We start from the raw sequence: 22,411 nt of genomic DNA on the forward strand, positions 1-22,411 counted from the left end.
CGGCCCTGGTGCAGCCAGCAAGACTTTGCTGATGAATCTTTTTTTTTTTTTTTGAAATGGAGTCTCGCTCTTGTTGCTCAGGCTGGAGTGCAATGGCATGATCTCGACTCACTGTAACCTCCACCTCCCGGGTTCAAGTGATTCTCCCGCTTCAGCCTCCCGAGTAGCTGGGATTACAGGCATGCGCCACCATGCCCAGCTAGTTTTGTATTTTCAGTAGAGATGGGGTTTCTCCATGTTGGTCAGGCTGGTATTGAACTCCCGACCTGAGGTGATCTGCCCGCCTCGGCCTCCCAAAGTGCTGGGATTACAGCTGTGAGCCACCGGACCCGGCCTTGCTGCTGAATCTTAAGGTCCTGGCAGAGGCAGCCCCAGGCCACCCCTTTGGCTCCTCTTGGCGGGCCATAGTCAGGGAGTAGCAAACTGCATTTATTTTTGAGGTCAGGATGGCAATCTTGGGAGAACACTTTTATTTTTTTTTTTTTTTTTTTTTTTATTTTTTTTTTTTGAGACGGAGTCTCGCGCTGTGTCGCCCAGGCTGGAGTGCAGTGGCGCGATCTCGGCTCACTGCAAGCTCCGCCCCCCAGGTTCAGGCCATTCTCCTGCCTCAGCCTCCGAGCAGCTGGGACTACAGGCGCCCGCCACCACGCCCGGCTAGTTTTTTGTACCTTTAGTAGAGACGGGGTTTCACCATGTTAGCCAGGATGGTCTCGATCTCCTGACCTCGTGATCCGCCCGCCTCGGCCTCCCAAAGTGCTGGGATTACAGGCTTGAGCCACCGCGCCCGGCCGAGAACACTTTTAATAAGCAGAGTTGGTTTGGTGCAATTGAGGGAGAGCAAGTTCCTGGTGGATGTGGTGCACAGGGAAGGTGCTGGCTTTGATGTTGAGGTAGCCTCCTCCCGAGAAGCAGAGCATGTCCTCACACTGGGTGTTCGAGGCCACACTGTTGGCGTTTGGTTCCTGGGGGACAGGGACGGTGGGGATCCTGTGGGAACCACCCTGGGCTTGGGCAGTGCTTGCACATTTCAGCCCAATACCCTTTTAAAGGCTGAATCCCACTAAATTGCTTACAGTGGGATGGAGGGAAAAGGAGGAAAGGGAACCACAGAGAAATGAACAGAGGCAAGCCCCTCCATGCACCTGCGTGTTTTTGGAATTTTTCAGTAAGCAAGCATTACTTTTGAAAAATGTTCTCCTGAAATATGAATTCCTATATAGAAAGTGGAGAATCAGCAAAGGGATTCCACTTCTATTACAGAAGAAATGTACATCTCTATACACAGAAAAACGTTTACCAGAATATGCTTCAAACGATTAACAGCGTTTCTGGGTAGGTGGAATTGCATAATTAGAAAATCTTTTTTGTTTGCCTGGATTTGTTTTGTCATTAACATCTGTTGTGGGTTTTTTTGGTTTGTTTGTTTGTTTTTGTTTTTGAGATGGAGTTTTGCTATTGTAACCCAGGCTAGAGTGCAATGGCGCAATCTTGGCTGACCGCAACCCCTGCCTCCAGGGTTCCAGTGATTCTCCTGCCTCAGCCTCCTGAGTAACTGGGATCACAGGCATGCGCCACCATGCCTGGCTAATTTTGTATTTTCAACAGGGATGGGGTTTCTTCATGTTGATCAGGCTGGTCTCAAACTCCTGACTTCAGTTGATCCACTCGTCTCAGCCTCCCAAAGTGCTGGGATTACAGGCATGAGCCACTGCGCCCAGCCCATCTATTGTGTTTTATAAGAAAAAAAAAAGTGTAAGATTTGTAAGATTTGAAAAGAATATCTTGCATTTGCATTTACGGTTCACACATTGTGAAAATAGAGCTTTCCTGGGAGGCACCCTGGGTACCTCAGTTTTCTGCTCGGCCCTGGAGCCCCAGGGACCAGCAGATGCTCACGGCTTTCTACCTAGGATATTTTATAATGTCTGAATCTTTTAATAATGAGCATGGATTGCTTTTATAATGAGAAAAAAAGCAATATAGCTGTTTCATGCGTAGCGGGAGGGGCAGTGGAGAAGAAGAAAAGCCGGCAGGCAATGTCGCAGCTGGGAATGCTGATGTCTCCTGGCAGGGCTGAGAATCACCTCCCCTAGCCTGCTACAGAACCAGCAGTGGGGATGGTGGAGCACACACCCTTCCACACTTGTATGGTTTTAGACTCAGACAGATTCACATTTGGGGCCTGCTACCCACCCCCACCATAGGTGGAAGTTGAGGCTGGGGAGAGAAGAAGTGACATTTTGGGCCCTGTTTTGTGCCCAGCACTGAGCTAGGTACTATGGTATCTTGTTTATTCCTGTAGCAATTCTGTGAGGGGCAATTACTAATTTCATTTTAGAGAAAAGAAATCAAGGTTCAGAGAGGCTCACTAACTTACTTAAGATCACACAGTAAGGGATGCAGGCAGGACCCAAGCCCAGGTCAGTCTGAAGGCTGTGCCCTCTCTTTCCCCTGAACCATTCTACTTTCTCAGGGACCGAGTGAGTTGAGATTGATGGGAAGTCACCTCTGGGCTAGTGGTGGCCAAGTGTATTAGTCTGTTCTCATACTGCTAATACAGACATACCTGAGACTGGGTAATTTATAAAGAAAAAAGGTTTAATTGACTGAGAGTGCCACATGGCTGGGGAGGCCTCACAATCATGGTGGAAGGCGAATGAGGAGCAAAGTCATGTCTTACATGGTGGCAGGCAAGAGAGTTTTTGCAGGGGAACTCCCATTTATAAAAGCATCAGCTCTCATGAGTCTTATTCACCACCATGAGAACAGTATGGGGAAAATCACCCCCATGATTCAATTACCTCCACCTGGCCTCACCCTTGACACATGGAGATTATTATGATTCAAGGTGAGATTTGGGTGGGGACACAGTCAAACCATATCATTCTACCCTTGGCCTCTACCAAATCTCCTGTCCTCACATTTCAAAACCAATCATGCCTTCCCAACAGTTCCCCAAAATCTTAACTTGTTTCAGCATTAACTCAAAGGTCCACAGTCCAAAGTCTCATCTGAGACAAGGCAAGTCCCTTCCACCTATGGGCCTGTAAAATCAAAAGCAAGTTAGTTACTGTCTAGATACAATGGGGTACAGGCATTGGATAAATACACCTGTTCCAAGTGGGAGAAATTGTCCAAAATAAAAGGACAAGAGGCCCCATGCAAGTCTGAAATCTAGTGCGACAGCCAAATCTTAAAGCTCCAAAATGATCTCCTTTGACTCCATGTCTCATATCTAGGTCATGCTGATGAAAGAGCTGGATTCCCATGGCCTTGGGCAGCTATGCTCTTGTGGCTTTGCAGGGTATAGCTCTCCCACCCCCACCCCATCCTGCCTGCTTTCACAGGCTGGCATTGAATATCTGTGGCTTTTCCAGGTGCACAGTGCAAGCTGTCAGTGGATCTACCATTCTAGGGTCTGGAGGACAGTGGCCCTTTTCTCACAGCTCTACTAGGCAGTGCCCCAGTGGGAACTCTGTGTGGGGCTCTAACCCCACATTTCTCTTCTGCACTGCCCTAGCAGAGGTTCTCCATGAGGGCTCTGCCCCTGCAGTACAACTCTGCCTGGACATCCAGGCATTTCCATACATCCTCTGAAATCTAGGCAGAGGTTTCCAACCTCAATTCTTGACTTCTGTGTAACCACAGGCTCAACACCATGTGGAAGCTGCCAAGGTTTGGGGCTTGCACCCTCTGAAGCCATAGCCCAGGGTGTACCTTGGCCCCTTTTAGCCACTGGAGCAGCTGGGATGCAGGGCACCAAGTCCCTAGGCTGCACACTGTAAGGAGGCCCTGAGCCTAGCCCGAAAAACCATTTCTTCCTGCTAGGCCTCTAGGCCTGTAATGGGAGGGGCTGCTCTGAAGGTCTCTGACTTGCCCTGGAGACATTTTCCCCATTGTCTTGGTGATTAACATTTGCCTCCTCCTTACTTATGCAAATTCTACAGCCAGCTTGAATTTCTCCCCAGAAAATGGGTAATTTTTCTATTGCCTCATCAGGCTGCAAATTTTCCAAACTTTTATGCTCTTGTTCCTCTTGAACACTTTGCTGCTTAAAAATTTCTTCCCCTATATAACCTAAATCATCTCTCTCAAGTTCAAAGTTCCACAGATCTCTAGGGCAGGGGCAAAATGCCAACATTCTCTTTGCATAGCAAGAGTGACCTTTACTCCAGTTCCCAATAAGTTCCTCATCTCCATCTGAGACCATCTCAGCCTGGACCTTATTGTCCATATCACTATCAGCATTTTCGTTAAAACTATTCAACAAGTCTCTAGGAAGTTCCAAACTTGCCCACATTTTCCTGTCTTCTGAGCCCTCCAAGTCTCTAGGAAGTTCCAAACTTTCCCACTTTTTTCTATCTTCTTCTGAGCCCTTCAAACTGTTCCCATGAGGCAGGAGAATAGGGCCTGGAGGCAGGGAACATAAGGCCAATCCATGCTGACTTCTTAGAACTAAATCAAATGGAAGCACTTCAGCAATGACAGAAATGTGAATGGCTGGCCAGGTGCGGTGGCTCACTCCTGTAATCCCAGCACTTTGGGAGGCCGAGGCGGGTGGATCACAAGGTCAGGAGATTGAGACCATCCTGGCTAACACGGTGAAACCCTGTCTCTACTAAAAACGCAAAAAATTAGCCAGGCATGGTGGCGGGCGCCTGTAGTCCCAGCTACTTGGGAGGCTGAGGCAGGAGAATGGTGTGAACCCGGGAGGCGGAGCTTGCAGTGAGCCGAGATCACGCCACTGCACTCCAGCCTGGGTGACTGAGCGAGACTCCATCTCAAAAAAAAAAAAAGAAATGTGAATGGCTTTGTAACTTCACTTCATCCTCTCCATTTACACCATTTACACTTTGTAGCTTCACATTCATCATCTCCATTTACATAGCCCACACGCTCCAAGTAACATCCTCTCCATTTACACTTTGTAACTGCACATTCATCCTATTTACCTAGATGACACATGCCAAGTAACATCCTCTTCATTTACATTGGACACACTCTGAGTAAATGACTTTGTAACTTCACTCCATTCTCATTTACACAGAGCACACACCAAGTAACCAAAGGGAAACCTCTAGAGTATCAAAACCCCAGAAAACTCTGTAATGGGGGCTCTTGAGCCCTGATGCTCAGGCCCACTTCCCACACTGTGGAGTGTACCTTCGTTTTTAATAAATCTCTGCTTTTGCTTTCCTTGCTTTGTTTGTGCATTTTGTCCAATTATTTGTTCAAGATGCCAAGAACCTGGATACCTTCCATCAGTAACCTCTGCCTGTCACCCAGTTCCAAAGTCGCCTCTACATTTTCAGGTATCTTTACAGCAGCATCCCACTCCAGGTACCAATTCACTGTATTAGTCTGTTCTCGTGATGCTAATCAAGACATACCCGAGACAGGGTAATTTATAAAGGAAAGAGGCTACTGACTCATAGTTCCACATGGCTATTCACAATTCACAATCATGGCGGAAGGTAAAGGAGGAGCAAAGTCACATCTTACATGGCAGCAGGCAAAAAGCGCTTGTGCAGGGGAACTCCACCATCAGATCTCATGAGACTTATTTACTACCACGAGAACAGTATGGGGAAAACTGCCCCTATGATTCGATTATCTCCACCTGGCCCTGCCCTTGACACTTGGGGTTTATTACAATTCCAAATGAGATTTGGATGGGGACACAGCCAAACCATATCACCAGGTAACCCCTTGTAATTAACTGAGGCTGCTCCCTACTCCAGGCCCCTCCCACTATCGATTTTGCTGTGGAGAACAAGGAGGAGCCTAGTAAGGGGACTGAATCTTCCCGTAACATTGGGAAGCCCTGTAGTAGTCGAGGTAACCAGTCAGGAGGGGCTCCAACTTTGGGGGGAGCTTCATTCTGGAAAACCAGCCCTGACCACCTACAAAGCCCTAAAGAGGCAAAGAATGGTGTAAGCCCAGCAGAAAGCCAGCCAGGCCCTGGGCATGGAGCCTTCGATCTGTCTTCTCTGGTGACATGCTTCCTCAAGCCACAAGGCTGAATGAGACATAAACGCCCATGTCCCCAAAGATCCAAGCACTTCCCATTCTACTGGCTCTTCTGGCATTCCTGTGAAGTAAGCAGAAGGCTGGGTTTGACCATCTCTTTTCCCCTTTCAGATAACAAAACTGATCGTTTCCTTCCTGCACTTTAGGTGTGCATAGACACAGACAGGTCTGCAGCAGGTGAAGCTTACTCAAGCTAGAGTGCAGTGGTGCCATCATAGCCCACTGAAGCCTCCAATTCCTGGCTCAAGCAATCCTCCTGCCCTGGCCTCCTGAGTAACTGGGACTACAAGTGAGTGCCACCAAATCCAGCTAATTTTTAAAAAAAATATATAAATGCGGTCTTGATTTGTTTTCCAGGCTGCTCTTGAATGCCTGGCCTCAAGCAATCCTCCTGTCTTGGCCTCCCAGAGTGCTGGGATTTCAGGTGTGAGCCACCATATCCAGCCCAGCTTTAGACTTTTAAAGAAATTTTAATAGTATTTTACACCACAGTGATTCCTTTTTTAAAAAAGAAATTTGGCCGGGCGCGGTGGCTCAAGCCTGTAATCCCAGCACTTTGGGAGGCCGAGACGGGCGGATCACAAGGTCAGGAGATCGAGACCATCCTGGCTAACCCGGTGAAACCCCGTCTCTACTAAAAAATACAAAAAACTAGCCGGGCGAGGTGGTGGGCGCCTGTAGTCCCAGCTACTTGGGAGGCTGAGGCAGGAGAATGGCGTAAACCCGGGAGGCGGAGCTTGCAGTGAGCTGAGATCCGGCCACTGCACTCTAGCCTGGGCGACAGAGCGAGACTCCGTCTCAAAAAAAAAAAAAAAAAAAAAAAGAAATTTATGTCCCTAGCATGTAAAGTAAATATCACAGTGATTCCTAAAGAATTCTTCCCTTTTATCACTTCCAGTAGGGCTATGTGAAACCAAATCTACCTCTGCTTCCAAGAAAGATGCCGGGCTGGCCTTCTCTCAAAGTCTTTCCAAACTTTTCTTGGCATTGACTTAGACACCCTAGGAATCTGACTTGAGAAAATTTTTTCATTAAAGAAAATCTCTCAGGAAGTAAAACCTCCTAAATGATTACTGAGTTGACATAAATCTTATGTATATATTCTTATCAGAAAAAAAAATCTTCATTTTGTGGGACACCAATTTATTTATTATTATTATTACTATTTTTTTTTTTTTTTGAGACAAAGTTTCGCTCTTGTTGCAATGGCGTGATCTCAGCTTACTGCAACCTCTGCCTCCCGGGTTCAAGTGATTCTTGTGCCTCAGCCTCCCTAGTAGCTGGAACTACAGGCACATGCCATCACACCCAGCTAATTTTTTGTTACTTTAGTAGAGATGGGGTTTCACCATTTTGGCCAGGCTGGTCTCGAACTCCTGACCTCAGGTGATCTGCCCGCCTCAACCTCCCAAAGTGCTAGGAGTACAGGCATGAGCCACCGTGCCCAGCCATGGGACACTAATTTATGTTTTAAGTCACTAAAATTATACAAGCTGGCCAGGAATGGTATCTCACACCTGTAATCCCAGTACTTTGAGAAGCCAAGGAAGGCAGATAGCATGAGTTTAGGAGTTCAAGACCAGCCTGGGCAACATGGCAAGACCCCATCTCTAGAAGATATTTTATATATATATATAAAATATATATATTCAGAGGATATATTATATATAATATATATTCAGAGAATTATTTTATATATATATGTGTGTGTGTGTGTATATACATATATATTCAGATGATTCGCCAGACATGCATTACTGGGTAAAGGAGAAGATCAAGGTCAAGAACAGGGGTCCCCAAACCCCATGCCAAGGACCAGTACCTGTCTGTGGCCTGTTCGAAACTGAGCCATGCAGCAGGAGGTGAGTGGTGGGTGAGCATTACCGCCTGAGCTCTGACTCCTGTCAGATCAGCACCAATATTAGATTCTTATAGCTGTGAGAACCCTATTGCAAACTGCACATGTGAAGGATCCAGCTTGTATGAAAATCTAATGCCTGATGATCTGAGGTGGAACAGTGTCATCCTGAAACCATTCCCCTCATCTGTGGAGAAATTGTTTTCCACCCGTTCCTGGTGCCAAAATGGTTGGGGGACCACTGGTCAAGAAGTTGAGTGCAACCTCCTGGTGGTGTGTGCCAATCACATTATCGTCCTCTGCCAGGTGGGCAGCAGCATGTTGGAGGAGTTGGGGTGAATTCCATTCACGCTCGCTACAACAATAGGGTGCCTACCTCATGGTTTTAACACTGGTCACTAGAAAACAAGTCTGTTTCCTCAAACTAAGTGACTGCTCTTTGGCTTTCATTTCCTGACATCTAGAGGAACCAGACTCTATTAGCATGTCATAAGCCATAAACTGGAGAATACTTTTTTGTATTGCAGAGCACTTTGTCATACTGGGACTATAGATATAGCATATATATATGCACAGCCACCTGGCACGGGATGATGTGATTGGCACACATCACCAGGAGGTTGCACTCAAACTTCTTGACAATCTTTTCTTCTACCTGGTAATGCATGTCTAATGAGTCCTCTGAATATAATTATAGCAGAGGATTAGTTGGATAGCTAATCAATTTCTATAGATGGCAATCTTCTTGGTGGTCTCTTTGCATTTAATCTGAACTGTCAAAGAAAAAAAATATCTAGTTCTAGCAAGAGATTGTTAACTAAATGGAAGGCAGAGAAATTAAAAAGCTATCACTTTAAACTACTGGCAATTAAAGTGAGACACTCTCATTGTAAAATCTTTAGGCTGGGCGTGGTGGCTCATGCCTGTAATCCCAGCACTTTGGGAGGCCAAGTAGGGCAGATCACCTGAGGTCAGGATTTTGAGACCAGCCTAGCCAACATGGTGAAACCCCATCTCTACTAAAAAATACAAAAGTAAGCTGGGCATAGTGACAGGTGCCTGTAATCCCATCTACTTGGGAGGCTGAGGCAGGAGAATCAGTTGAACCCAGGAGGCAGAGGTTGCAGTGAGCTGAGATTGTACCACTACACTCCAGCCTGGGCAACAAAGCGAAATTCCATCTAAGGTAAGGTAAGGTAAGGTGAGGTGAGGTGAGGTGAGGTGAGGTGAGGTGAGGTGAGGTGAGAAGAGAAGAGAAGAAGAAAAGAAAAGAAAAGAAAAGAAAAGAAAAGAAAAGAAAAGAAAAGAAAAGAGGGAGGGAAGGAGGGAGGAAGGGAGGGAGGGAGGAACGAACGAACTCACTGTTACCATCACTTGCTGGATACAAATATAAACTCCTCTCCACAGCACTAGTGGCCCCTGGTGATCGGAAGCCTGCTTAAGTAACTGACCTCACCTCTGGCCGCTCCCTGCCCACCTCCTTGACAAACAGGAAAGACACGTTAATTTCTGGTACATACCAGGCTCTACACTCCCACTACAGACCAGGTGGAGAGAATGTCCCTGACGGGGACACTATGGAGCTGTCCAAGAGGCTTTGCCCCAGCCACCACAGCCAGAATCTTCAGAAACATATGGTCCTCCAGGGGGACCAAAGGACACTCATCTGAATCTACAAAAGAACCCCCGACCTGGATCCCTTGCAAAGGCACCCAGCAGTGCACTAAGGCCAGCACATCCAGATATGAATACACCTGGAGTAAGTGGATTCTGAGCCTATTTAACCAGCACAGCTACTTAAGTGGACAGAGGGAGAGACTGCGGTCTTAGGGCTTGGAATGACTATGCTAAGCCTGGAACCCTGATCTTCTGACTAAGCCTGTGCCAATCCAATTCCGCTGCTCATCTCTGGCAGAAGGACCCAGCAGGAGGCAAGTGGAGACTGGGCTGAGGGAGAAGCACCCCTGAGTGACTCTGACCAGAAAGGATAAAGGTCCACAAAGACCCATGTAGGTCAACCACCTGGCTCCAACCTGTCATAAATCATCCTCCCTCACTCAGGAAATTCACGTACTCCTTGAAATTATGTGCAAAATTCTGAGTTGGTACATTTTTCAGAGAGGGTTTATTGCTTTCATGAAATCCTCAAGGAGATTGGCATCCCTAGTTCCCCCACCAAAAAACAAACAAACAAACAAACAAACAAAAAAACCCAAGACACAGACCCAGTGGCTAACATGTTTTCAAAAGGCCAAGGAGAAACCTTTCCTGTCATTTCAAGTGCCCTGTCAGTAGCCCTTTCCATCTGCTTCTACCTGTCCCTCTTCCCAAGGTCTAGACCTGCTTCTCACCTTTCTGCTCAGTAATCAGGTGCTGCACAATGACGTCAGTCATGCTATCCCTGTAGGCATAGCGGTCCTTGTAGAGCCCATGGACTGTGCTGAAAATAAGCTGGTAGAAGGAAATGGTGCCGTCCTGGCAGCCGACCACCTGCAGGGCGACAGAACTGTCAATTCCCAGCTCTCTGGAGAGAGTCTGCACTCCCATTTGTCAGACACAAACCCCAGTGATATGTCTCTCGAGACATGGCGGCTGCTCAGTGCCTCTTCAAGCCATGGCCCCACAGAACAAACTTCCTCTTCTTACCACATAGTTGGAATCCGGTTTCACTTGACACGTCCACACCCAGGAGTTCTGCTCCCCAACAGTCCCAAGCCGCACTCCATCCTTGGTGAAAAGAGATACTTGCTTGTCTGAACCCCCCAGCAAAATGTACTCCCCTTTAGTAAAGTAGCTGATGCAGCAGGGGTCAAAGTTCAGTGCCCGATCCTTCCCAATCTGAGGAAAAAGAACACACACCAAGGGAAAAACCATTTCCGAATCCATAACCATTGCAACACAATTAAGGGCTTTTCTCGCCAACTTTAATGGAGGGAGTTGGGAAGACGGAGAGCTGACCAGTCTTTTCTCCTGTGTCATCCCACGGTGAACAGGGGCCTCTCTGCCTCTCCATCTCCCTACTCCCCAACCACACAGCCCAATCCTCAGCTCCTAGAGTCAGTGGCACCTCCCCTAGGCCCACCCAAGTGCTCCAGGAGTGCAGGAGCGTGTCAGGGCTCCTCAGCCAAGATGGAGACTGGATGGTTTGGCTCCCAAAGGCCTCCCTCCTCTGCACATATAGTTATTGCTGTGGTCAATGGGTGCCCTCAGCTTCTTTTTTCCATCTCTTTTTAAAAAGTATTTTGCAGGCCGGGCGCGGTGGCTCTTGCCTGTAATCTCAGCACTTTGGGAGGCCGAGGCTGGCGGATCATGAGGTCAGGAGATTGAGACCACCCTGGTTAACACAGTGAAATCCCATCTCTACTAAAAAATACAAAAAAATTAGCCAGGCGAGGTGGCGGGCACCTGTAGTCCCAGCTGCTCAGGAGGCTGAGGCAAGAGAATGGTGTGAACCCGGGAGGCAGAGCTTGTAGTGAGCCGAGATTGCGCCACTGCACTCCAGCCTGGGTGACAGAACGAGACTCCATCTCAAAATAAATAAATAAATCTTTTACAAAGCTGATTTTATTCAGTTGAAAGATTGTCCTTTTTTCTGCAACTATGCCCATACTATTACTCTTTATAACAACTTTTTTGAGATGTAGTTCACATACTGTACAATTCACCCATTTAAAGTGTATGATTGCCAGGCGCAGTGGCTCACACCTATAATCCCAGCACTTTGGGAGGCCGAGGCAGGTGGATCACTGGAGGTTAGGAGTTCGAGACCAACCTGGCCAACATGGTGAAACCCTGTCTCTACTAAACATACAAAAATTAGCTGGATGTGGTGGTGGGTACCTGTAATCCCAGCTACTTGGGAGGCTGAGGCAGGACAATCGCTTAAACCCAGGAGGCGGAGGTTGCAGTGAGCCGAGAGCACACCATTGCACTGCAGCCTGGGTGACAAGAGTGAAACTCTGTCTAAAAAAAAAAAAATAGTGTACATGTCTTTCAGTATAGTCACTGAATTGTGCAATCATCGTCACCATCTAATTCTAGAACTTTTCCATCACCCCAAAGTAAACCCCATTAGTAGTCTATCCCAATTCCTCCTTCTCTTCAGCCCTGGCAATGACTAACATACTTTCTGTCTCTAAGGATTTGCCTATTCTGGATAATTCATATAAATGGAGACATACAATATGTGGCCTTTTGTGTCTGGTTCATTCATGTTGTAGCACGTACTGGTACTTCCTTGTTTTTCATTGCTGAATAATATTCCATTGAATGACAGATGATATTTTATTTATCCATTCGTCAGTTGATGGACATTTGGTTTGTCTCTACATTTTGGCTATTATGAATAAGGCTGCTGTGATTATTCATGTACAAGTTTTTGTGTGGACATATGTTTTCATTTCTCCTGAGCATATACCTGAAAGTGGACTTGCTGGGCATATAGTAATTCTATGTTTAACATTTTGAGGAACTGCTATTCATTTCCAAAGTGACTGCACCATTTCATATTTGCACTAGCACTGTACGGAGATTCCCCTTTCTCCGTCCTAGTGAGTGTGAAATGGTATCTCATTGCAGTTCCAGTTTGTATTTCCCTGATGGCTAATGATGTAGATCATCATTTCATGTGTTCATTGGCCAGAGAAATGTCTATTTGGATTCTTTACCCATTTTTCAATTGGGTTATTTGTCTTTATAGGTTTGTTGTTGTTGAGACAGAGCCTTGCTCTGTCACCCAGGCTGGAGTGCAGTGGCATTATCACAGCTCACTGTAGTCTAGAACTCCTGGGCGCTCACATGATCGTCCCAGCTCAGCCTCTCGAGTAACTGGGACTACAGGCATGTGCCACCAGCCCTAGCTAATTATTTTATTTTTGTAGACACAGAGTCTTACTATGTTGCCTAGGCTGGTCTTGAACTCCTGGGCTCAAGCAAATCTCCCGCCTCAGACTCCCAAAGTATTGGAATTACAGGTGTGAACCATAGTGCTCTGCCAATTTTCACAATAATCTTAAATGCAAAAGCTAAGCAAAACGAATTAAGAGTAACTTTAAAAACTAGGCAGTCTGGGAGGCAGTGGCTGCAGTGAGCCGTGAGATGGCGCCTTTGCATTCCAGCCTAGGTGACAGAGGGAGACCCTGTCTAAAAAAAACAAAAAACAAAACAAAACAAACAAACAAAAAACAACTAGGCAGTAGCTCGTGCCTGTAATCCTAGCTACTCAGGAGGCTGAGGCGAGAGGATCGTTTGAGCCCAGGAGTTCGAGACCAGTCTGGGCAACAAAGTGAGACCTCATCTCCAAAAAATGAACAAACAAAAACTAGGCCATTTAGCATCATGGTTAGGGCATGGAGTTTGGAGTCAAGTCTCCAAATTTCACCTTCCACATATGCAAAATGGAGACATAATAGGGGTACGTTATAGAATTGTGGTAGGCATAGTGAACTCCATCGCATATTAGCTATCATAGTTTCGTTACTATTTACTGTCTAAATTCGGTGAGGAAATTATTAGGAAGTCTCTGTCTTGTTCTCTTCTGACCACTAAGAGGCGCACTTCGGAGTAGAAGAAACGCGGGCGGAAATAGCCCAAAAGCGGATTGGCTTCAACTTCTGGCGGAAGTAAGTTCCTCCCTCCACCAGGTCTTATTAGCTCAGAAAGAATTCCAAATTTCTACGTAGACCCAAGGATAGGTAGAATACATTGTTCAGTCATATGCCTAGATACTACAGTCTATTAAAACATGTATACTCAGAATTTTTTGCGGCATTATTTTTTGACGTGTCTTTATTTTATTTGAAAAAGCCGAACCGGAAGTGCTTGCCTTTTCCCTGCCAGGACCCAGGGGGTTACGTCCCATCAGCCCTTGCGTGCCACTGTCCCTTCTCTCTTCCTCGGCGCTGCCTACGGAGGTGGCAGCCATCTCCTCCTCGGTAAGTTTTAATCCGTGGTCATCTGCATTCCTGCGGGATTCATCTGGCCCCATTGCCCAGTGGTGCGGGGGCCTCCCCTTCGGCGCGGTAGTGGCTGTGGGTATTGTTATTGTCAGCTTACTGGGGCGTGTACGGGAGCAGAACGAAGCAGCCCGGGTTGATGGGGCTTTGCGTCCCAGAGCCTCCTGCTCTCCGCTTGTAGTCAGAGCTGCGGGCTGCTTGTTTGTTCCTTGGCGGTGGAGGGTGCTAGTTGAGCCCAGACTGCGGGGTCTCCTGTGGGCCGTGGGACGACCAGGGGTGTCCCAGCTTGACAGCCGTCAGCTGGGATCTGTGGATCCCAGCGCTCACCGATGTCGGCCCACGTGTATTCGTTCATTGCTATAGCCCGCTTCTTCGCTGCAGTCTCGGGCCCTAGGGCTGCTGCGGCTGCTGGTTCAGTTGCAGGCAGAAATTCTCGTAGTATCTCTGGAAATAAGATGCAACTGCCCCCACCTTGCCTTCGAGGATATCATGGGCCAGAAGGCAAAGTCGTTTATGAATACGTGGTTCACTGATTACCCACTCTGTGCCAGTTGATGGCTGCGAACAGAAGGGTTGCTGCTGTAGGAAATAAATGAATGGCTCTGAAGACCACACTGAGGAAGGTGTGAGTTGATACTGGAAGATCTCCAAGTTTGAGGCATCCTTAGACGGATATGATGGTTTTGTGTGTGTTGAGGGTGTGGTAGCGCAGCAGCTCCCTAGGGAATTAAAACGTTTACCCTGTGACAGGCACTGCAGGCATTCAGCGTGCAGTGTCATCTCTATTCTACAGGTGAGGAAACTGAGACTCAGGTCCAAGTAGATGGTCAAGGCCATCTCGGGGTTCGGACACTGGCGACGTGGGATTTGCTGCCCCTTGCAAATTGAGTGTCTTGGGGTCGGTTTTGGTTTGCTCAGCTGTTGGCATTCTTTGGGCTCTGAGTGGGTGAGGTGACCCTTGACCTCCTGGGATCGCGTCTGGAGAGTGCCTAGTATTCTGCCAGCTTCGGAAAGGGAGGGAAAGCAAGCCTGGCAGAGGCACCCATTCCATTCCCAGCTTGCTCCGTAGCTGGCGATTGGAAGACACTCTGCGACAGTGTTCAATCCCTGGGTGGGAAAACCTCCTTCCAAGCCTCCTTCCAGGATTCTTCCTCACCTGGGGCTGCTTCTTTCCCAGAAGGCGTCATGGCCGCCCTCAGACCCCTTGTGAAGCCCAAGATCGTCAAAAAAAGAACCAAGAAGTTCATCCGGCACCAGTCAGACCGATATGTCAAAATTAAGGTATGTGGTCCTGGGATGGAAATGGGTGTGGGGTGAAGAAAGAAGTTTCCAACAGGCTGTCGGTTTCTGACATCACCTAGTCGGGATTACCTTTGACCTATGAACTGGTTTGTGGAAGAGCTTTCTGTAGAAATACAGGTCTCCCCCAGTGTGCCCTAGTGCTGGTACTTAACATCTCTTGATGTGTTAAGTGAAATTTAAATGAAAAGGGACACTTGGCTATTTTGATGCATTTGTGTTGTGTATTTTGGGTTGCCTTATGACAGCAGGATCCCTATTTTATAGACAAGAAAACTCAGAGGTGCTGAGAGCCGTGTCTGCAGCTGTGCTCGCCATCTCAGTATCTACACAGTCCCCTCGCATCCCACTGGTGCCTCCTCCATTGCTTGGGAGTAGGAATGGTGGGGGTGCCTGCATTCCTGGTGGCTAAAGCCACGAGCTCCTGGTTTTTCCCACCAAAAAAGTAAGGAAATAGTGAAGTCCTGTCACCAAAGGCAGCTACTGTGTGGCATACTTCCTTTTCATCTGGTCCTTTTTCCCTCCCCAAAGGAACAGTTGGCACTCTGCACAGACGCTAACCCACCTGTGTGTTATTTCCTTCAGCGTAACTGGCGGAAACCCAGAGGCATTGACAACAGGGTTCGTAGAAGATTCAAGGGCCAGATCTTGATGCCCAACATTGGTTATGGGAGCAACAAAAAAACAAAGCACATGCTGCCCAGTGGCTTCCGGAAGTTCCTGGTCCACAACGTCAAGGAGCTGGAAGTGCTGCTGATGTGCAACAAGTGAGTTGGGTCCCACCTCTAGTTTTCAGGGATCTGAAGTTTGCATCTGTGTGAGCACTTCTGGCAGAACTCTAGAAACTCTTGGGGGATGCATTTTGGCTGGGAGGGGTTGTACATTCTCTGAGGGAATCTGAAGTTGTTCCTTGCGGGATTTTAGAGAATGCTTGTTGGGGAGTGAAGAATTTGGGGAGTTCAAGGTGTTTCCTTTACCGGAGGGAGGAGGCTTGGTCTTCTAAGTGTAGAGACCCAAGACCAGGAAAAGACTGCTTTGTGAACACTGCAGTAATAACCACTTTCCACTACTACAATATCCTTTGGCTGTTGTTTCCAGAACATTGCTTTCTTTATGAAGGTGTCAGCCAAAAGAGTTGAACTCTGAAATATTTGAAGAGATTTATTCTGAGCCAAATATGAGTTGACCATGGCCTGGGACACAGCCCTTGGGAGACCCTAAGAATATGGGTCCAAGGTGGGCAGGGAGCAGCTTGGTTTTACATATTTTAGGGAGGCATGAGACATCAATCAAATACACTTAAGGCATACATTGGTTTAGTCCAGAAAGGCGGCAGTTCGAGGTTTTGAATAGATTTTCTGTTTCTCATCGGGAATTGGTTATCACTAGAAAGGAATGTCTTGGCTATGGTAAGAGGTTGTGGAAACCAAGAGTGCCCTATTCAAGGAGGGAGTGCATTCAGATGGTTGCTGGGGGCCTTTGAATTTTATTTTTGGCTTACAAGGAGGGTAGGGAGAAGATCAAACATGGACCTTAGGCCTTAAGGGGCCCTTTAGTCTGTGCTGTGGTAAGGGGTATCTTCAGGGACAGGAGGGCTTTAGAACCAAGTTTGGATTAGGTGGAGAACAGGAGGAAATTTGGCAGGCAGAGAGTGCTTACACAAAGGTGTAGAAGTGAAAGCGCATGGAGGGTTTGCAGGGCATTGGTTCTAGGTGGGTTTTATTGGTTTTTGTTTTTTTAAGATGGAGTCTCACTCTTTTGCCGCGGCCAGAGTTCAGTGGCATGACCTCGGCTCACTGCAACCTCCACCGCCCAGTTTCAAGCATTTCTCCTGCCTCAGCCTCCCATGTAGCTAGGATTACAGGCGTGCACCACCATACCTGATTAATTTTTGTATTTTTAGTAGAGATGAGGTTTCACCATCTTGGCCAGGCTGGTTTTGAACTCGTGACCTTAAGTGTTCTGCCTGCCTTAGCCTCCTGTAATCCTGCTGAGATTACAGGCATGAGCTACTGCACCTGGCCTGGTTTGATCTGAGAGAGACAGACGCATCTGTGTTGCCCTGGCTACAGTGCAGTGGCTATTCACAGCTGTGATCATGGCACACTGCAGCCCCAAACTCAAGGTGGGCTCAAGCTGTCTCTTCCCATCTCAGCCTTCCTGGTAGCTAGGACCACAGGCATGCTCCACCACACCCAGCTAGTTCTAGGTGTTTTGAGTAAGTTAGACACTTGATGAGCTCTGTGTATAAGAGACTTGGTGACCTGCTTAGACCAAAACTAGGGCAGTGGAATGAAAAATTCTCATGGGAAGTGACAGTTTATTTTCTTCACTTATTGGTAAATGAAAGCCAAAAAGCTGAATTTTCCTAAGTAAACTAGAAAGAACATGGAGTGTGTGTGAGTAACTAGGATGTTTGTGTTTATGTTTACAAAGATCTTTTATCTACAGTGGTGGTAGATATAAGTAATAAAAATGAACAAGAGCAGTATTCTAACGTGGTTACCTTCCAAGGCTGGAAATGTAACCAGGCGTTGAAATGCTGAAAATTTCTGTTAGAAAAAGATGAGCATAGGAATTAATGGTGGACACTGAAACCACAGTTGAACTGTAACAGGCCAACATGATTACTCAGTTGCAGTGCACATGTTGGCTGGTTGCCATATGCTCTGTAAGTGCAGCTTGGCAGTCTTTTTAAGATCCTTGGAAATACTCTGTTATCTCTGACCTTTGATCTCTAAGTTCCATTTCTGGGCATTTGTCCTTAAGGAATGGAAAAGCAGGGAAACAAAAGCTAGTCATTGCAGCAGTACAACTGGAAACAACTGAAAATATAATGAGAGAATTGTAGAGTGCTGGATAGAATGTTGTGAGTCTATTCAAAATGATTGGCCTGTTGTAGTATGGAAAATGCCCAAGCTAGGGGGACACATTTAAAATGGTGGGTACACTCTGTAATTATCAAATATGTAGATGGACAAGGACAGGAGAGTTTTTTGAAAAGGACAGATGAGAAGTGTAATATAAACCTAAGCCTTTGAAACATAGAAACATTTAAAAATATAGTTGCTTTGAATTTGAGTGGACTAATGTAAAACAAGAATTGTCTGGATTTGCTGTCTTGCTGTTAAGGCAGGGTTCTTGAAAAGAGCTGTGTGTCCACTGCCTCATTTAATCACTCCTCACAGTCCTGCTGCTTCTCTCTTTGCTGAAAATGCTTCAGGGGTGGAATGTCTGTTCTTAACCCACTGTGGGTGGCTTCATAAATCACCTCCTTACTGAAGTGTGCTTGTTAGGCCAATTGGTTATCAAATGGGGCACAGTGTGGCTGCCTCTTAAAAAGTCGTAAGGAATGAGTTAGAACTGGATCTGGCACACCAAGTCCTCAGGTATTAGGCATGGCTATGACTGGGTGACTTTAAGCATTGTTGCTTCTACTTGCTTTGTATCCTCAGTGGTCAAACTGGGTGCTCTTGGCTCCATTCAGACTCTTGGGTTCTGCTCTTGACCACTTTGAAGAGTTCTGAAACTTCATGGGCAAGGTAAAGCACCCTGCGACTGGGGGAGAACCATTGAACCTGGAGCGTGGGCCTGGGTTCACCCTGGATCCCTGTCCATTGCTTGCTGTGGGCCTTGGTTTCCTTATCTGTAAAATGGAGGTAATGCCTGGATTACAAGGCTGCTGTAAGGATTAGATGAGAGGGAACAGTGAGGATACTTTGTAAATGAAAGTGTTCTTGTCATCACCAGGGAACCATAGACTCGGGAGTCAGGATTTGGGGGCATGTAGGTGTCATTCCACAGCCACATACCAAGCAGCCCTCTCTTAGCTTGGTGCTGGAACTCACTGCCTTCTTAATGGAATTTTCCAAGTGTGTTCAGGGCTGTCTTGCTCCTTACCTACTTGATTCTCTTACAGATCTTACTGTGCCGAGATTGCTCACAATGTTTCTTCCAAGAACCGCAAAGCCATCGTGGAAAGAGCTGCCCAGCTGGCCATCAGAGTCACCAACCCCAACGCCAGGCTGCGCAGTGAAGAAAATGAGTAGACAGCTCATGTGCACGTTTTCTGTTTAAATAAATGTAAAAACTGCCATCTGGCATCTTCCTTCCTTGGTTTTAAGTCTTCAGCTTCTTGGCTAACTTAGTTTGTCACAGAGATCGTTCTTTTGCTTAAACCCCTTTGGCATCTCCCACTTGGAGGGGATTTGTGAAGGACACTCGGTCCTTGAACAGGGGAACGTGGCCTCAAGTGCACAGTTGAGGCTGGGGATGAGGGGCACAGACTAGGTAGGTTGTAAGACACTTAGAGAAGCTGTGGGTCCCAAGCCACAAGTAGTCATTCTTAACCTTGCTTTGTAAAGTTGGGTGACAAGTTATTCCGTGTGATGCTTGTGAGAATTGAGAAAATATGCATGGAAATACCCAGATGACTTTCTTAAACAGATTGTTATGGGATGCCTAAATTGCATCCTGTAACTTCTGTCCAGAAAGAACAGGATGATGTACAAATTGCTTTTCCAGGTAATCCACCACGGTTACTGGAAAAGCACTTTCAGTCTCCTGTAACCTTCCCACCAGCTGCTGCTTCAGGTATAATGTTACAGCAGTTTGCCAAGGCGGGGACCTACCTGGTGACAATTGAGCCTCTTGACTGGTACTCTTAGAATTTAGTGACACGTGGCCCCGATTTTTTTTTTTGGAGACAGGGTCTTGCTGTCACCCATGCTGAGAGTGCAGTGGCACACTCACTGCAGCCTTGACCTCTCCAGGCTCAGGTGATCTTCCCACCTCAGCCTGCCAAGTAGCTGGGACTACAGATGCACACCTCACCTGGGTAGTTTTTGAAGTTTTTTTGGTAGAGATGGTCTAGCCATGTTGCCTAGGCTCTTGAACTCCTGAGCCTCCCAAAGTACTGGGATTACAGGCACCTTACATAGTGTATATAGGTCATGAGGGATATGGGATGTGGTACTTACGAGATGGAAATGCTTACAGGATGTTTTTCAGTAACCATCCGGTCAACTTACCAGAAATGCTGCGCTGGTTATAACAAAGCTTCTCTACGTCTAGTCTCATTCTAGTAGATAGGCATCTTACAGATTGTCTCCTGTTCAAAACCTAGTCATAAATATTTATAATGTAAACTGGTCATTTTGGGGATTTTTTTTTTTTTCCTGGAGACTGTCATGCTGTCACTCCGGCCGGAGTGCAGTGGCTTGATCTTGACTCACTGTAACTTCTGCTTCCTGGGTTCAGGCGACTCAATTCTCCTGAGTCTCTTCAGTCTCCTGAAAGCTGGGACTACAGGCCTGCCACCGTACCCAGCTAATATTTTTAGTAGGGACAGGGTTTCGCCATGTTGGCCAGGCTGGTCTCAAACTCCTGACCTCAGGTGATCCGCCCGCCTCAGCTTCCCAAAGTGCTGGGATTACAGGCGTGAGGCACCGCACCCAGCCTCATTTTTGGGATTTCTTACAAATTGACAAGTGCATTCAAGATATTGGTCTAACAATTGGACACGAGTTGTGTAGAGAAAAGAAGTAACTTAGAATCTAATCTTTATTAACCTGGGATGTCACAGAAAATACTTGGGCCTGCCACTTGCATTTCTTTGTCCTCAATGCTAAACACTAGACACATTTGAAACCTTCCTCAGAAGGAAACAAACCAACTGGTTATTCCTGGGTGGTGGCATGGAAGATGTGTAATTCCTTGTTGCCCAATTTGCTAATAAGTATTTTGAAATTAGAAATGAAACGAGGTCCAAGCCTGTCCAGTTCCCTGCCCAACCCATTTCTCCTCCCTGGAAAAGAAACACATCATCCAAATTTCTGATTCATCGCTGCCACTTAGAAATGAACCGTTTTGAATTTTAAAATGTGAATGACCCAAGTATCTTTTCTTTTTGAGATGCCCGGCCTGAGCACTAACTTCAGGCATTGCTGAATGCAGTGAAGAAACCAGAGTGGTGTCTGCGGCCTCCTGACCTTTTACAGCTGACAGCACAGCCTATTTCTAAATGCTACTAGTTTGTGAGGCAGAGACAGCCTCTGAAGGAACCAGACAGACTATGGAGGGATACAGTGTGAAGTCACTGGAAAACTTCCTCACCCTATTTCTTTGGATGACTGTCCTGAGTTAAGGAAGGGGCCCAACTGTTGGCAGCCTCGCAGCTTGGGCTGGGGTCCTTTTGAGTTGGGTCCCTGGAGAAGGCACTGTAAGCCCTGACCAGGAGCGGCAGGGCCCCCAGTGAGATGGTGGAAGGGCAAAAGTAGAGACCTGCAGTGGGCAATGGGGAGGCCTTGGGCTTGGGTGGGCTCCTTTCTCTTAAGTGAGGGCCCACCTCGGTGCTGGGGGGACTAGCTGAGCTCCATTGAGTCTGTACTGGGGGCTGAAGTGGAATCCTTCTGGATGCTTTCAAAGAGGGCAGCAAGTTCAGGGTTGGATCTGATTTGGGAAGAGAAGTCGGCCATGATGGGGCTTTTCCCCACCTCGGGGATGGTCAGCAGGGCAGCCACTGCCCTCATCGCAGAGCGCTTCAGTTCATCTTGCTTTTCAAACTCCTGCTTCACGGAACCAGCTTTGACCTAAAGCAGGAAACAGCAGAAACAGCCATCCTTTACTGTGCCTGGCCCGCACCACTGCCTACTCACCGGTCTTTGGCTTCCTCTTTGCCCCATCATCTTACCCAACATAAATCCCTGCTGTGAGGTCTCCTAAGGCTTCTGTCTCACCAGCCATGTCCTAACTCCACCTTCGGGCTTTTACACTGGCTAGTTTCCCCACAGAGGTTCTTTGCCATTCAAATCAGCCTGAGGGGCCTCAGAGCAGCCAATCTAAAATGCTCACTTTTTGTTGATTGACAGTGGCAAGTACTGTGTTCCCATACTTACCTCCTACAGACTGCAGGGATCCAGCCTATACTGTGCTTAAAACCAGCTCTTAGCACCATATGACTAGACTGAATGAATGGATCACTGTGATGGTCTTCTAGCAGCCTCCTCCCTGCACTCAAGTCCCTGCCCAGCGATCCGTTCTACAGATGCAGCCGGAGAGTAAGCACCCCAAACTACCTCCTGCAGTTTGTTTCCTCTTCCCCCACCATCTCCCACTTAGGCAGAGGAGCTCAGCAGTTCCTCCATTGCTAATGGACTAAAGTTCAAATTCCTTATGCTGGGCTCTTCCTAAAGAATTCAATGCAGTGGATAACAGCTTGGCATTGGAGTTGCAGAGTCCTGCATTCAAATGGCTCTGCCCCCAAGAGCTG

General features: G+C 47.2%; 2 protein-coding genes, 1 non-coding gene and 1 pseudogene across 9 annotated transcripts in view; 2 read left to right on the forward strand and 2 right to left on the reverse strand.

Annotated features, from left to right (window-relative positions):
- Nucleotides 1-800: 800 nt before the first annotated feature.
- Nucleotides 801-13,874, reverse strand: LOC112619308 (annotated as a pseudogene).
- Nucleotides 13,740-21,075, forward strand: RPL32 (ribosomal protein L32). Of its 6 annotated transcripts, XM_025377009.1 has the most exons (5): nucleotides 13,757-13,821; nucleotides 15,023-15,123; nucleotides 15,727-15,908; nucleotides 19,061-19,186; nucleotides 21,055-21,075. In XM_025377009.1, the coding sequence occupies exons 2-5, from the start codon at nucleotides 15,028-15,030 to the stop codon at nucleotides 21,065-21,067; spliced, it is 417 nt and encodes a 138-aa protein (XP_025232794.1). In that variant the 5' UTR covers nucleotides 13,757-13,821; nucleotides 15,023-15,027; the 3' UTR covers nucleotides 21,068-21,075. The 6 variants fall into 6 exon arrangements, with proteins under 6 accessions (XP_025232795.1, XP_025232794.1, XP_025232796.1 ...); XM_025377010.1 differs by lacking the exon at nucleotides 21,055-21,075 and having other exon boundaries at nucleotides 13,740-13,821; nucleotides 19,061-19,253; XM_025377011.1 differs by lacking the exon at nucleotides 21,055-21,075 and having other exon boundaries at nucleotides 13,758-13,821; nucleotides 15,020-15,123; nucleotides 19,061-19,257.
- Nucleotides 14,803-14,941, forward strand: LOC112619925. The gene has a single exon (XR_003118403.1). It is a non-coding gene; the product is annotated as a small nucleolar RNA SNORA7 (small nucleolar RNA).
- Nucleotides 20,686-22,411, reverse strand: part of CAND2 (cullin associated and neddylation dissociated 2 (putative)) — a 38,729-nt gene continuing 37,003 nt past the window's right edge. For both annotated transcript variants that reach the window (XM_025377006.1, XM_025377007.1), the window contains one exon: nucleotides 20,686-21,731. In XM_025377006.1, the coding sequence (XP_025232791.1) occupies nucleotides 21,504-21,731 (228 nt within the window). In that variant the 3' untranslated portion in view covers nucleotides 20,686-21,503. The remainder of the gene's footprint in view (nucleotides 21,732-22,411) is intronic.

This window comes from Theropithecus gelada, chromosome 2 (assembly GCF_003255815.1).
Source record: "Theropithecus gelada isolate Dixy chromosome 2, Tgel_1.0, whole genome shotgun sequence".
NCBI classification, from domain to species: domain Eukaryota; kingdom Metazoa; phylum Chordata; class Mammalia; order Primates; family Cercopithecidae; genus Theropithecus; species Theropithecus gelada.

Bases quoted from the DNA above. Each gene is read 5' to 3' on its own strand.
- RPL32 (XM_025377008.1), top strand. From the start codon at position 15,028: ATGGCCGCCCTCAGACCCCTTGTGAAGCCCAAGATCGTCAAAAAAAGA. The intron at 15,124-15,672 runs GTATGTGGTCCT...CCCTCCCCAAAG, and splicing joins ACCGATATGTCAAAATTAAG to GAACAGTTGGCACTCTGCAC. The intron at 15,909-19,060 runs GTGAGTTGGGTC...ATTCTCTTACAG, and splicing joins GTGCTGCTGATGTGCAACAA to ATCTTACTGTGCCGAGATTG.